We start from the raw sequence: 13,030 nt of genomic DNA on the forward strand, positions 1-13,030 counted from the left end.
ACAATATTTTAAAAATCAAGGTTTTTAAAAACGATCCATAAACAGAACCAGTCAGGGGATCTTTTTCTGGTTTTGCCGGGTCGAACGGTTCAACCCATGATGTCATAAATCAATTAAAAAAATATTTATAAAACAATATAAAATTAAATAAAATACAGAGAAATACAGAAAATAAAACTATCTTAATACAAAAATAATAAAATACAGAACACATAGAAAATACAAAAATAGTACAAGAAAAACACAAAAAAACAGAAAAATAAAACTATCTAAATAAAAAAGTAATAAAGTACATAAAACATAGAAAATACAAAAAATAAAAAATACAGAAAATAAACATAAATTAGAATGTGTTGAGTCATACTCGTACATGTGCAGGAAATACAAACAAATCCAAAAAACTACAGAAAAACACCGAAATTTGTGAAAAAATAAAAAAAAACACAGAAAATTGCAAACAAATACAGAAAAATACTAAAAAAATACAGAAGAACATAAAAATAAGAAAGTAGAATGTTTTAGTGATATGTATTCAGTCATATGTTTGCAGAAAATACAAAAAAAAGGGATTTTATCAAAACCGGATTGAACTCGGGGGCTGAACGGTTACCGATTTTTCTGGTCCGCTCCGGTTTTGAAAACCATGTTAAAAATTGACCCGGAGGCCGAACTGCTTTTGCCTTTGATCGCGGGTCATTGGTTCGACCAGCCAGTCGAACGGTTCAGACCGTGCCATGTCATCATATATATGTATTATGTATGTGTGTGTGCGCGCATGTGTGTATGTATGTATATGTGCAAAAATATATATTTTATCAAAAAATAATATATAAATATATTTTAGGTATGTTATATATATTTTTTATATTTAATTTATATTTTTTTAATTCAGTTTTTAATTCTTTTTATTTATAAAAATATTAAAAATTGCAATTTTAGGACAAAAAAATGTTTTTTTTTTTGTGAAAATAGTAGGACAAAGAGCCTAACGCATAGAACTTGAAAAAACTACACAAAATAAAATAAAAAAATCACCCCAATCAGACATCAGAGTGCAAAGTTATGACCTCTGAAAATTTGCATACATTGAGTGTACAACCTGTGACCCAATTGAATGGATCAGCGGTTGAACCGGCCGAATCAAACGATTTTTGACCAAGTCAACAATTTTTGACAGTTTGACAGGTCTTGACAAAATCAGACTCAAAATCCTAACTGGGTGGCGGTTCGAATGGTTTCATAGTCGTACTCCCAAACAGAATATCGGAATAGAACATAAAACTTCACCATGATTGAATGACCACTTGATACCCCATATCTTGACGAATGAGGTTCAAGAATCAAAGCTATTTTTCAGGAGTAAGGTTTTCTCGTTTGACATATGGTTTCATATAATTCAACCATCTCAATATGCAATTCTTGCCAGTTCTCTTCCATCCTAAAATCAGAAAACTTTTAAAGCAAAGAAGAGAATTAGTGGTGGTGAGTGGAGACTTCGATCGTATCATGTGAATCGGTATATTTTGACCAAAAAAAGAATAACTATATTATATTAAATGGGGTTTTCGCTGTTCAAACACAACAGCGGTTCAACAGGGTCTGCCTTCTTCAAAGGGGTGTACTTGGGTTGGGAGAAAATAGGACGACTCAGAACGACCTTAAGATGTCTTCTTTGACAGCAAGTTTTGCAGAATGTAAGAAGGACTGTAATGGGTTTTCTTCGGTAAGATCTCCCATTGCAACTTTGCTATCATATTTGATTGTTTTTTTAGCTTCTAACCCGAAGCAGCCATAATATATCTACAGTTTGAATTTGCTTGGTTTTCTGATCCATTTGAATAGGCTGCCTACAGTAAGAGTTTATGAATATAGTGTTGCTTTTGAATGGAAAATTCCTTTGGTTTGGGTTAAAGAGATCCTCGGCCTAACACAGCCATCTAATGCATGCAGTTAATCCCAACTCGCCCGCATAAACAAAGGATAGAAAATAAAAAGGAAAGAGGTGTTAAAGGAAAGTAATTAGGACAGCAATCCAGGTGGCATGGCCTAGACTCCAATTAAAAAGAATAATAATTGCTATCCACATTCAACAGCCTTAGGCCATCAGCCAAAAGCTAGGCCGTCCACTAGGCTTCCCCGCAAACCGCAATGCATCCAGCACCAATGAATACTATTATATAAGAAGTCTGCATGAACTAAATGTGATATGGAGAAATTGAGAAAGCCCCTTATGTGCTTTCAAATTTAAACGACCGACATTTTCTCCAGTTCTTGTGCATTCATAAATTCCACACATGGAATGATAACCATCAATAACAAACACTAGAATTAGTTAAAAATAATTGATATCTATGTTCATCTAGGTAGTTGATAATATCCCATCCACACTGATTTCGTTTCCTAAATGGAGTCTATTAATTTAATTGGGATTACAGATTGTCAGGTATGCCTATCTACCTGAAATATACGTATGATTAACCAACCCATGACAATTTGCCTTCTCTTTCATTAGATAAGAATTAGGTAATATATATTTCTATCATCCCTCCTCCCAATTACATAAGGTCGGTTACATGAATCCCATCTCACCATTCCTTTCTATTAAAACTCATATCCACCGCTAAATTGTTAATACTTAAATCATTTCTACTATTTCTACCCATCATGTTCCTTTTTGTCTATATCTTTAAACTCTTCTGTCTCAACCAGTTAATTAATTCTTGTAAATATAACCGTTGATGGTGTTGTAGAATCGTCAATCAGCATGGCAACCCAAAGTCGGTGCACGCTTTTGATGGCATTTCTAATAATCATAGCATTCAGCGTGACTAGAGTGGACAACATAGTTGGGTTCGGCGTACTTCGGTGGCTGGATACCAACTCTGGTTCAGTAACACCAGTAGTTCGGTATGGCCCAAAGGGGCACGTTGTGGATATATACGTCGGCACTCCTCCACAGCGCATCTCTGCTCTCTTGAGCAGCAGCAGCAGTGTCATATGGCTCCAAGCTCGCAACTTGTTCCCCTTCAACCCACGAGAGTCGTCTACCCTCAACAAGCTTCCTTGCAATCATTCTCTGTGCAAGAGCTTCTATAAGCTCAAGTTTGGGTGCCGGAACACATCTACGTTCAGCCAACGATACGAAGATGGAACAAGTGTGAGTGGTAAAATGGCTTCCGACATCTTTCATATGGGGGATACTTCATACAATCTGGTGTTTGGCTACACCACCAAGTCGAAGCGCTACTGGAGAAGCGTCCAGGGCGTGCTGGGGATGGGCCGTGGGAATACGTCTTTGATCAGACAAGTTGGCGCCAGCAGATTCTCGGTGTGCTTGACCACCAGCAAGGATGAAGAAAGGGTCACACCGCTTATTTTAGGGGACGCCGCCCTGCTCAAACCAAAATTAAGGAACATGGCGGTGAGAATCCCGATTGTGGATAACCCGTCGGACCCCCAACACTATTATGTAGCCTTGGAAGGGTTCAGCATTGGCAACAGGCGAGTGATTCTCCCTCCCGATGCTTTCCAAATATTGCCGAATCGGACTGCAGGGGTTATTTTTGATATGGGAAGCCAGTAAGTACCATTCTTTTACTTCTCCTAAGCGCTTTGTTTAGTTTAGGGAAAATTAGCGATTAGTAGTACCCTGTAGTGTACTTTTGACAATGCTATAAGTGGTATTTGAAAATGTGCCAATCCAGTACCTCTGAAGTCGGATTCAATGGACCCCGTGAACCCTCCAATAGGAGGTGTGCACATTGACTCTTTTAAATCAACCTTTACATAACGGCCGTTTAACATTAATTTATATCCATCCGGTTGAACCGGACGCTAAAAGACAAAAAATGAAAAACTCTTCCCTCCCATTCTCCGACCACCGGCAATTTTTCTGCGCAAACAATATCACTCCTGCCTCTGGGGAGCGGCACCAACTCCTTCTGCTGTCCTTGCCGCTGGTGCCGCCTGGTTGACCCCCGTTGTCGCCGGTGCACTGAATTAATCTGTCTCGCATTGCTGGTTTACTGTCTGTCTTCTTCTCACTATCGTTTTGAACAGGTGGTCAATGCGTGAACCTCATTTTGAACGATTCGAACTCTCCCTCTCATTCTCCCATATCCGAGCCTAACCCTGCCAGCGAGAAGACCACCGGCGATTTTCCTGCAAACGATAGTGAGAAGACCACCTCTTTAAATGCGTGATTGCCCCAAGCGTAAATATTCAACTAAGTCTATTCCAACAGTAATAGATGAGGGAAAGAGGAGAGGAGCAAATAGAATCAACTAACTCGGAATAAAAATCAAGAAATCAATCGAAAACCATAAAATTACGCCACGATAGATTTTGGTGAAAATAAAATAAACAACGAATGAGGAACCATTATCTCTCCGGGAAACAACTTTCAGTTGGGGTTCTTCAGTCCGGTAAACTCGACGAATCGTTATGTCGGCATATGGTATTACAAGGTTTCTGTACAAACAGTCGTATGGGTCGCAAACAGAGATAATCCTGTTCTAGATACCAACTGAGTTTTTACTATTGGAGACAGCGGCAATCTGTTGGTTTTAGATGGAAATGGAAATTCTCTCTAGTCCACGAATGTTTCAGCTGTATCGGGTAATTCCACTGCTATCTCACGGATTCTGGAAATCTTATTCTGAGTATTGGCAATGACGCCGGCGACACTGGAAATACCTTGTGGCAGAGTTTCGATGATCCAACGGATAGCCAGCTTGAATCTCAGAACCGGCAATACTCTTCTCTTCGTTTCATGGAAAAGCGCCGACGATCCGTGAATTGGGAACTACTCCATGGGTGTTGATCCAGTTGGGTCTCCACAAATTGTGATGTGGGAAGGATCGAAAAGGCGTTGGAGGAGCGGGCAGTGGAATGGCCAGACACCTCACCAAACACCTCCAATTCTCTTCTCACTACTGTTTCATCAACGTCCGTCGGCACGGAGCTAAGAAGCAATGCTCATGTCGCCGTAGATGAAGGCGACGGAAGCAGTGGCGACAGTTGAGGTGGATTTATGATGTTTGGTCATAGAAACGCATCGCTTAGACTCCTGCTGGTGGGAAGGAAGAAGGGCAAGGGTGGTGATGAGGGCGGATTTGGCCCTCCAATGACATTATGACACCTGGCACCTCATGACAAATAGGTGCAGCCTCCTGATAACCAGGCAGCTCGCCACTTACAGACAGTTTGCCACAGGCAGCTCACCATCATGTAGCCTGGCAACTTAGACAATTCGGCATTGCACAAGGAGCTCGCCACTAGGGAGCTCGCCACCAGGCAGCTCGCCACTTACGGGCAGCTCGCCTCCTAGTCAGATCGACCACCGCATGACAACCCGGAGGAGCTCACCACCGTACCCTGCATTTCATGGGATTGTGACTTGTAACGACTATATTAGCTCACCCACTCCCCGATTTAGGTGGAAATGGGCAACCTTACCAGTTGGTGGCTTTATGCCCACCTAACACGAAAGTAGGTCCCATCATAGCGGGAATCCAGGAACTGCTCCACCAAACCCACGAGGACTCCAGTATATAAAGGCCTCACCCCCTAGGGGCGAGGAGGAGATGGTAACCCCTGCTCTCTAGCTCTCTCATTCTCTAATATCATTCTCAGCTCACGACTAAGTGTTAACTTAGCCATCGAAGTGACATCGCCGGGTAAACACCCCCGGGTTCTCTGATTCGGTTCTTGTAGGAACCTCAGTTCTCGTCGTTGCTGGCAGTCAGATCGTCTTCAGCAGGGAGCAGCCGGATTACGTTACATCAATTGGCGTCGTCTGTGGGAATACGCTACAAAAAGCAAAGTTCTCATCCTACAAAAAGCTAAGTCCTCTTCTCCTAGAAAGCTAATCCCTCACTTTTTAGAAACTGAAGCTCTCGCTTTATAGTTTCCATTTTTTATGAACTCAAAGAAACTGAAGCTCTCGCATTACGAGGCGAATGCAGTGCAATCATTGCTCTAAGGCACCCACTCGGCGGCCTACGCGCGACCTGGTGGCCTAGCAGCCTGGAACATTTTCCGACCTAGCGCGACCTGGCACGGGCACTGATCTGGCGGCCTGGCCTAGGCGCGAACTGACGAACTGATAAAAGACTTCCTCTTCACGTAAGACCCAGTCGCCTCTTCGGCATGGGCGAGCTAGTCCCAGTCGCCTCCTTGGCATGGGCACTTAAGATCCAGTCGCCTCTTCGGCATGGGTGAGCTAGTCCCAGTCGCCTCCTCGGCATGGGCACTTAAGATCCAATCGCCTCTTCAGCATGGGCAAGCAAGTCCCAGTCGCCTCTTCGGCATGGGCAAGCAAGTCCCAGTCGCCTCCTTGGCATGGACACTTAAGACCTAGTCGCCTCTTCGGCATGGGCGAGCAAGTCCCAGTCGCCTCCTTGGCATGGACAATTAAGACCCAGTCGCCTCTTCGGCATGGGCGACCTAGTCCTAGTCGCTTCCTTGGCATGGGCACTTGAGACACAATCGCCTCTTCGGCATGGACAAAATCAACAAAGGTGGACTATAAGTTGACCCCAGAGCCTAAGGGCTACAATACCGAACTAGTAGAGACCTCAACACCTTACGGTCAACTCGCTTCCAAGCAGCTCCTAGAGCCAAAGAAACTGAACCAGTGCTTACGAGCTCGTCGAATTATGGGCCAAAAGGAGAAATCTACTCCCGTTGTCGAGTTACTTTCAGCTCGGGAGTAGGGGGCAAATGATGAGGGCGGATTTGGCCCTCCAATGACATTATGACACCTGACACCTCATGACAAATAGGTGCAGCCTCTTGACAACCAGGCAGCTCGCCACTTACAGGCAGCTCGCCATAGGCAGCTCGCCACGGGCAACTCGCCACAGGCAACTCACCATCAAGTAGCCTGGCAACTTAGACAACTCGGCACTGCACAGAAAGCTCGCCACTTATGGGCAGCTCGCCTCCTAGTCAGACCGACCACCGCATGACAACCCCAAGGAGCTCACCACCGTACCCCGCATTTCATGGGATTGTGACTTGTAACGGCTATATTAGCTCACCCACTCCCCAATTTAGGCGGAAATGGGCAACCTTACCGGTTGGTGGCTTTATGCCCACCTAACACGAAAGCAGGTCCCATCACAGCGGGAATCCAGGAACTGCTCCACCAAACCCACGAGGACTCTAGTATATAAAGGCCTCACCCCCCAGGGGCGAGGAGGGGATGGTAACCCCTGCTCTCTAGCTCTCTTATTCTCTAATATCATTCTCATCTCACGAACTGCTTGTAAGTGGCGAGCTGCCTGTAAGTGGTGAGCTACATATGGCGATCTGCCTGTGGCGAGCTGCCTGGTTGTCAAGAGGCTGCACCTAATTGTCATGAGGTGCCAGGTGTCATAATGTCATTGGAGGGCCAAATCCGCCCTCATCAACTACTGTATTTGAAAAAAATGTTGTACCCATCAACTGTATAGTGTTGCATAGTTTCTCGTGGAACCAATAATGGAACTGGAGGTTGTAATCTTAGCGTCTCTTTTATGACACACTTGAGGTAATGGAATTGGTGAAGATCGTCCTCTGTTATCTTTCCTTTCTTTCCTATGAGGCTTCTTACTTCGTTCTGTGCTTTCTTCATCACTATAGGATTCTTAGCAAGTAGTGTCATCACCCAGACCAAGGTTGCTGTAGTAGTGTCTGCTCCAGCCATCAAAATATCCATGAGAATTTCCTTGATAGTGTCTAGAGTGAGGTCATTTGTGCTTGTTTTATCCTTTTGCATCCGAAGCAGAGTATCGACAATATCTTCTTTCTAAGGCTTTGTCCTCTTGGGTCAAGGTTGATGTAACGTAATCCGACTGCTCCCTGCTGGAGACGATCTGGCTGCCAGCAACGACGAGAACTGAGGTTCCTGCAAGAACTGAATCAGAGAACCCGGGGGTGTTTACCAGGCGAGGTCACTCCGATGGCTAAGTCAGCACTTAGTCGTGAGCTGAGAATGATATTACAGAATGAGAGAGCTAGAGAGCAGGGGTTACCATCTCCTCCTCGCCCCTGGGGGGTGAGGCCTTTGTATACTAGAGTCCTCGTGGGTTTGGTGGAGCAGTTCCTGGATTCCCGCTGTGATAGGACCCGCTTTCGTGTTAGGTGGGCATAAAGCCACCAACTGGTAAGGTTGCCCATTTCCGCCGAAATCGGGGAGTGGGTGAGCTAATATAGTCATTACAATTCACAATCCCATGAAATGCAGGGTACGGTAGTGAGCTCCTTGGGGTTGTCATGTGGTGGTCGGTCTGACTAGGAGGCGAGCTGCCCGTAAGTGGTGAGCTGCCTGTGGCAAGCTTCCTGGTGGCGAGCTGCCTAGTGGCGAGTTGCCTATGCAGTGCCGAGTTGCCTGGTTGTCAGGAGGCTGCACCTAGTTGTCATGAGGTGCCAGGTGTCATAATGTCCTTGGAGGGCCAAATCTGCCCTCATTAGGTGGTAAATTTGCGGTGGAAGGAGACTAACCTGGTTCTGCAGAGACCGATGGACTGCGCCAGTCCTTGGATGAGAGATTTTCCGGCTACCGATGGAGTGCGCCGGTCCTTGGATGAGAGATTTTCCGGCTACCGATGGAGTGCACCAGTCCGCTGGAAACCATACCGAAGGTTTTCCAGCAAAAGGCGAAAGGCAAAAGGCGAGAGCTGATGGGAGGGAAGTTCGAATGAAATTCTAAATTTTAGAATGAGTTTTACTTTTTTTGTCTTTTAGTGTCCGGTTCAACCGAATGGATAAAAGATAACCGATGGCGTCTGTTATGTTAGATCGGTTCAAAGGAGTCGACGTGCACGCCTCCTATTGGAGGGTTCACGCGCCCTGTTAACCTAAGGGTCCACTGAATCCACGCTCGTACCTTTCTATCTGTTATTAATTAATTCATTAATTACCTGCTATTAAGTGGTATTTGAAAAGACATAAATGTACTTTGAGTGATTCTCTTTATCAAACATTCAAATATTGACAAAAAAAATGAAGAGTTCCAAATCCTTGCCTCTTTTATTTAAGAAAGTTGGGTCACGTCTTAGTGGACATTCCAATGACCCCAATTTTCTTGAATATAAAGGATTTGGGACTGTTAATTTTTTATCAACATTTGAATGGTTGATAAAGAGAATTAGATGACACTCAAATGACATTTGTCTTTTTAAATGCTATTTAACGGTTGGTTAATGGGCTAGTTAACGATAGATATTGGATTGGTACATTTTGAAAGTTTGAGTACTGAATTATCATGTTTTAAAGTTTGGGGACCAAAATGGCACTACGCCCAAAGTACAAGATACTAATCAGGAATTTTCCCTATGGTTTAATACCATTTATAACATTCCCTCTTAACTCTCATGTACAAATAACTTTTGTTGACACATAATTAGGAATTTTTTATATGGGTGGAAAGTGGAAACCAATCCAAGGTAGTAAGAACTAGGAATGCAATTTGGGTTGGATCAACCCAAGTGACTTGACAAGTTACACCCTATAAAGAGATGTCTAATTATAGTCTTGATCAGGTAGGCACAACATTGTAAACACGTTCAATGAGTACTTAAAAATTATTTTGACACATGTCCCTTAAAAATACCTCCAACTAAAAGCCACTTTTAATAGTTGTCATAATATTTATCAAGTGCTCTTTGAACGTGCTTACCATATTGTGCCTACTAGACCAGATCTTTGTGCTAGAGATTGGATTTTGTCCTCACAAAATTAATGTTCACATTGTCTTTACAACACTTGTAGTCTTACATTAGGAACATCTCTACACTTGTATATTTATCTTCATGCAAAGATATTTCTAATACACGACAGTAAAGGTTATGGGGATGGTGTTAAGACCAAATAGGCCTATAAATGGAGCAAGTTCGAATTGAATTAGCTTATATTCGAATTCAATTCAAATATAAAGAAGGTGTTTCGAATTCAATTAAATATCCGTTGGATATTCAAAACCAACAACTGAATTCGAAATCGATTAGAATATCGAATATTTGATTTGATTCGAATTCGACCAATTACTTTCATTTTCTTTGGAAACCTTAACATAGTCAGATGCATTGAGAGAAGAGGAAGAAGATCCCTCCAGCATTAATTTTGTTCATGGCTTCATGCCCTGTGTCTTGTAAAAATAAAACTAAAAAGAGATATGCAACATCTACAACAAGACATAGAACAAGATAAACTTCAGCACCAAGACATGAATTAAAAAAAAAAAAAGAAACCAAGTAAACTAAAAAACCTAAACTAAAGTTTAACAAAGTCACTAAGATGGATCATTTGTTGTTACTTGATGTTTGGTGCTTGGAACTTGAGAATAGAAAAGACATTAAAATAGAAGATATTGAATAAAGGCCTGAAATAGAAGATATTGAACAGTGGTTGCTTGGTGCCCTAACTTGAGAATAGAAAAGACGAAGGGAGAGAGGAAGAGGGAAGGAGCAAGAGAAATGAAATTGAAGGAAGAGGGAGGGGAAAGAGAGAGAGAAGGGGGTTATTGAGGAGTACTCGAGTAGGTGACATCATTGCAGCCTTTTTTGGCTGAAATGTCACTTTATGATGGGCATCTGACCACTATTAAATTTAAATTAATATATATTATATCATATTTATTATTAAAATATATTAAATTTATATAATAATCAATTTTGAATTTTATTCAAATTGTATGAATATAAATTCGAATTCAATAAATTAATGGGTATGATATATAAATGGAATTCCACCATGTTAAACACCGTGTTCATCCCATGGATGCGACCGTCTACGGGATGAATACCCGTTCGGCTGGTTGTGGATACACCCCAATTTAGTGTTAATGGGAAAAACTTGTGGATATGGCCTGTTCATAGTCTATTTTTTATCTCCTTTTTTATTCTTTGAAAGGCTGAAATCTTATATTGTTTATTTCACATTTTACCATTAGAGGTCTTTGCCGCCTGCTCGCTGAAGCTCTCCACCATTGCAACTCTCCACCACCTGTCCATCTATTGATATTAATTATTTTATTAATAAAATATTAATTATTTTACTTATTTTTTTAATTTTTATAAAATTTTAATGTTTTTATCAATAAATTAATATTTAAAAAAATTAATTTTTAATTATTTTACTATTGTTTTTATAAAAAATTAACATTTATTGGTTAATATTAATTCATTGATGCATTTTTCAATATATTTATCATATTAAATGCAAAAATTAAATATTTATGATTAATTGTATAAGGTCATTCATAAAATGTATATGAAATATATGGAATCAAAAAGTGTGGTGTGGACTGTTTCACACCATGCCTACAGAATGTCATTGTGAATGTGCACTGGTCTAATCCACACAGTTTGTCCACAGTTTAGAACAACTGTGAACTGTGGTGTGGTATAAATTAGTCCCTTGTCACAGGGTGTGATGTGATGTGGATTGGTCCATATTCACCAATTTATCATCTATACTACAGAACACCCCTAAATTTATCGAACCATTTGAATTCGATCCAATTACGTTGAATATTGAATTCGAAATCGGATAATCGGATATCATTTGCACCCCTAGGACCAAATTTGTGACGACGAAATCCGGGTTCTTACTTTAACTGCAATTTTTCAATAAAACTAAAATTGGTTGCATTAAGGCGAAAACTCATTTATTTTGTTTTGCACCAACAGGCTCAATATGTTAGACGGGAAGGTTTTGGATATTGTGTGGACATACATCGCAGAAGACATGAAAATACTGCCACGGGATCGAAATGTGTTCTTAGGAAGTAAAGGATTCTGTGCCGATAAACAGCTCCGGTCCCGGTGGAGCGACAACCCACCCAGCCTGACGCTTCACTTTTTAGGAGGAGTGGACTTTACAGTGCCGGAGCAAAACTACGTCACGGAAGAAGGAGGAACAAAATGTATAGCGTTTGTGCCATCTCCGATAAATGGATTATCGGTGTTCGGAAACCTCTTCCACCAGAACATGCAGGTCATTTATGACCTCAAAAATATGACAATCATGTTTGCACCCGCTAGTTGTGTTCACTTCTAGTTTCATTTCCTGAGAATGGTTTTTTTTGTTTTTTGGGAGACAATGAATGATCTAATTTATAATGGTTATTTTGCATTTCAATTTTTCTTGGAACTGGACCTATATTATAGTCAATGGGTTGTGGGTGAGAGGTCTCAAACCATTGAGAAAAAAAAAATATTATGACCTCATTTGTGTACTTATTTGGATAAATTCATTTATTTGGGCAAGTATTTTCCGGAAAATATTTATTGGATAAGAACATTTATGTGTTCTTTTTTCTCCGGATAAAAGTGTATAATAATTGATTTATCCAAAAAAAAATAACATTACTGTAGGTGTAATATTGTTCCATCACATATTAGCGATTTTCGACGTCATAAATAAATAATTTATCCAAGTTTGAGGAAAGTGTTATTTCGTCAAGTAAATGAGTCATCTGGTAATCGTTCTTTTCCATGAGACCCACTAATTCTAGAAAATAAATGTGGGTTTATTCTTTTTTGTAAGAGTCACCAATTTACTTACCTCTACTTAAAAATTAACAAGGGTATATGTGGTTAACATTGCAATTAGAGGGTGGGATTTCAATTTTGGATGTATGGATTATATAATAGAATCAAAATTTTTAATGGAAGTTCAGTTTGAGTCTTGTTTGATTTATTTTGGTTTAATTGGACTTGTATGCCCCGGTTGAATATTTGTTAAATTTTGGGAGGGGCATAGCTTGATGCAGTGGAAATTATTTAGATCCAGTGCCTGATTTGCACTCTTACTGCTTGGCTTTTAGCTAGGGTGTGTTAATTTGAAAAGCTGGGTAAGACACAGGACAGAGTTGGCACAAGGATGTAAGAGGTGCACTAGGCCCAGAAATTGGAACTGACGTAAAGGCCCATTCCACTCATGAATTGTTTGCAAGGGACAGGTAAATGGGCCTGCAAACCAATTAACTTGAGGATAAGAATCCTTCAACTTCAGATCTGCATATCTAGAAGGTTACGTCCTT

The 13,030-nt window shown here is 41.1% G+C and overlaps 1 protein-coding gene across 1 annotated transcript; it reads left to right on the plus strand.

The window, feature by feature from the left end:
- The first annotated feature begins 1,580 nt into the window (after nucleotides 1-1,580).
- Nucleotides 1,581-12,110, plus strand: LOC104606792 (aspartic proteinase nepenthesin-2-like). Its single transcript, XM_088887239.1, has 3 exons — nucleotides 1,581-1,723; nucleotides 2,751-3,579; nucleotides 11,676-12,110. Exons 2-3 carry the CDS (start codon nucleotides 2,765-2,767, stop codon nucleotides 12,043-12,045), a joined length of 1,185 nt encoding a protein of 394 aa, XP_088743365.1. The 5' UTR covers nucleotides 1,581-1,723; nucleotides 2,751-2,764; the 3' UTR covers nucleotides 12,046-12,110.
- Nucleotides 12,111-13,030: the final 920 nt, after the last annotated feature.

This window comes from Nelumbo nucifera, chromosome 5 (genome assembly GCF_055504915.1).
Source record: "Nelumbo nucifera cultivar China Antique chromosome 5, China Antique-T2T, whole genome shotgun sequence".
NCBI lineage: Eukaryota > Viridiplantae > Streptophyta > Magnoliopsida > Proteales > Nelumbonaceae > Nelumbo > Nelumbo nucifera.

What these genes read in the sequence shown, in the direction of transcription:
- LOC104606792 (XM_088887239.1), top strand. Translation starts at nt 2,765, where the DNA reads ATGGCAACCCAAAGTCGGTGCACGCTTTTGATGGCATTTCTAATAATC. An exon ending in ATTTTTGATATGGGAAGCCA is followed by an intron (nt 3,580 to 11,675) that starts GTAAGTACCATT and finishes TTGCACCAACAG; the next exon opens with GCTCAATATGTTAGACGGGA.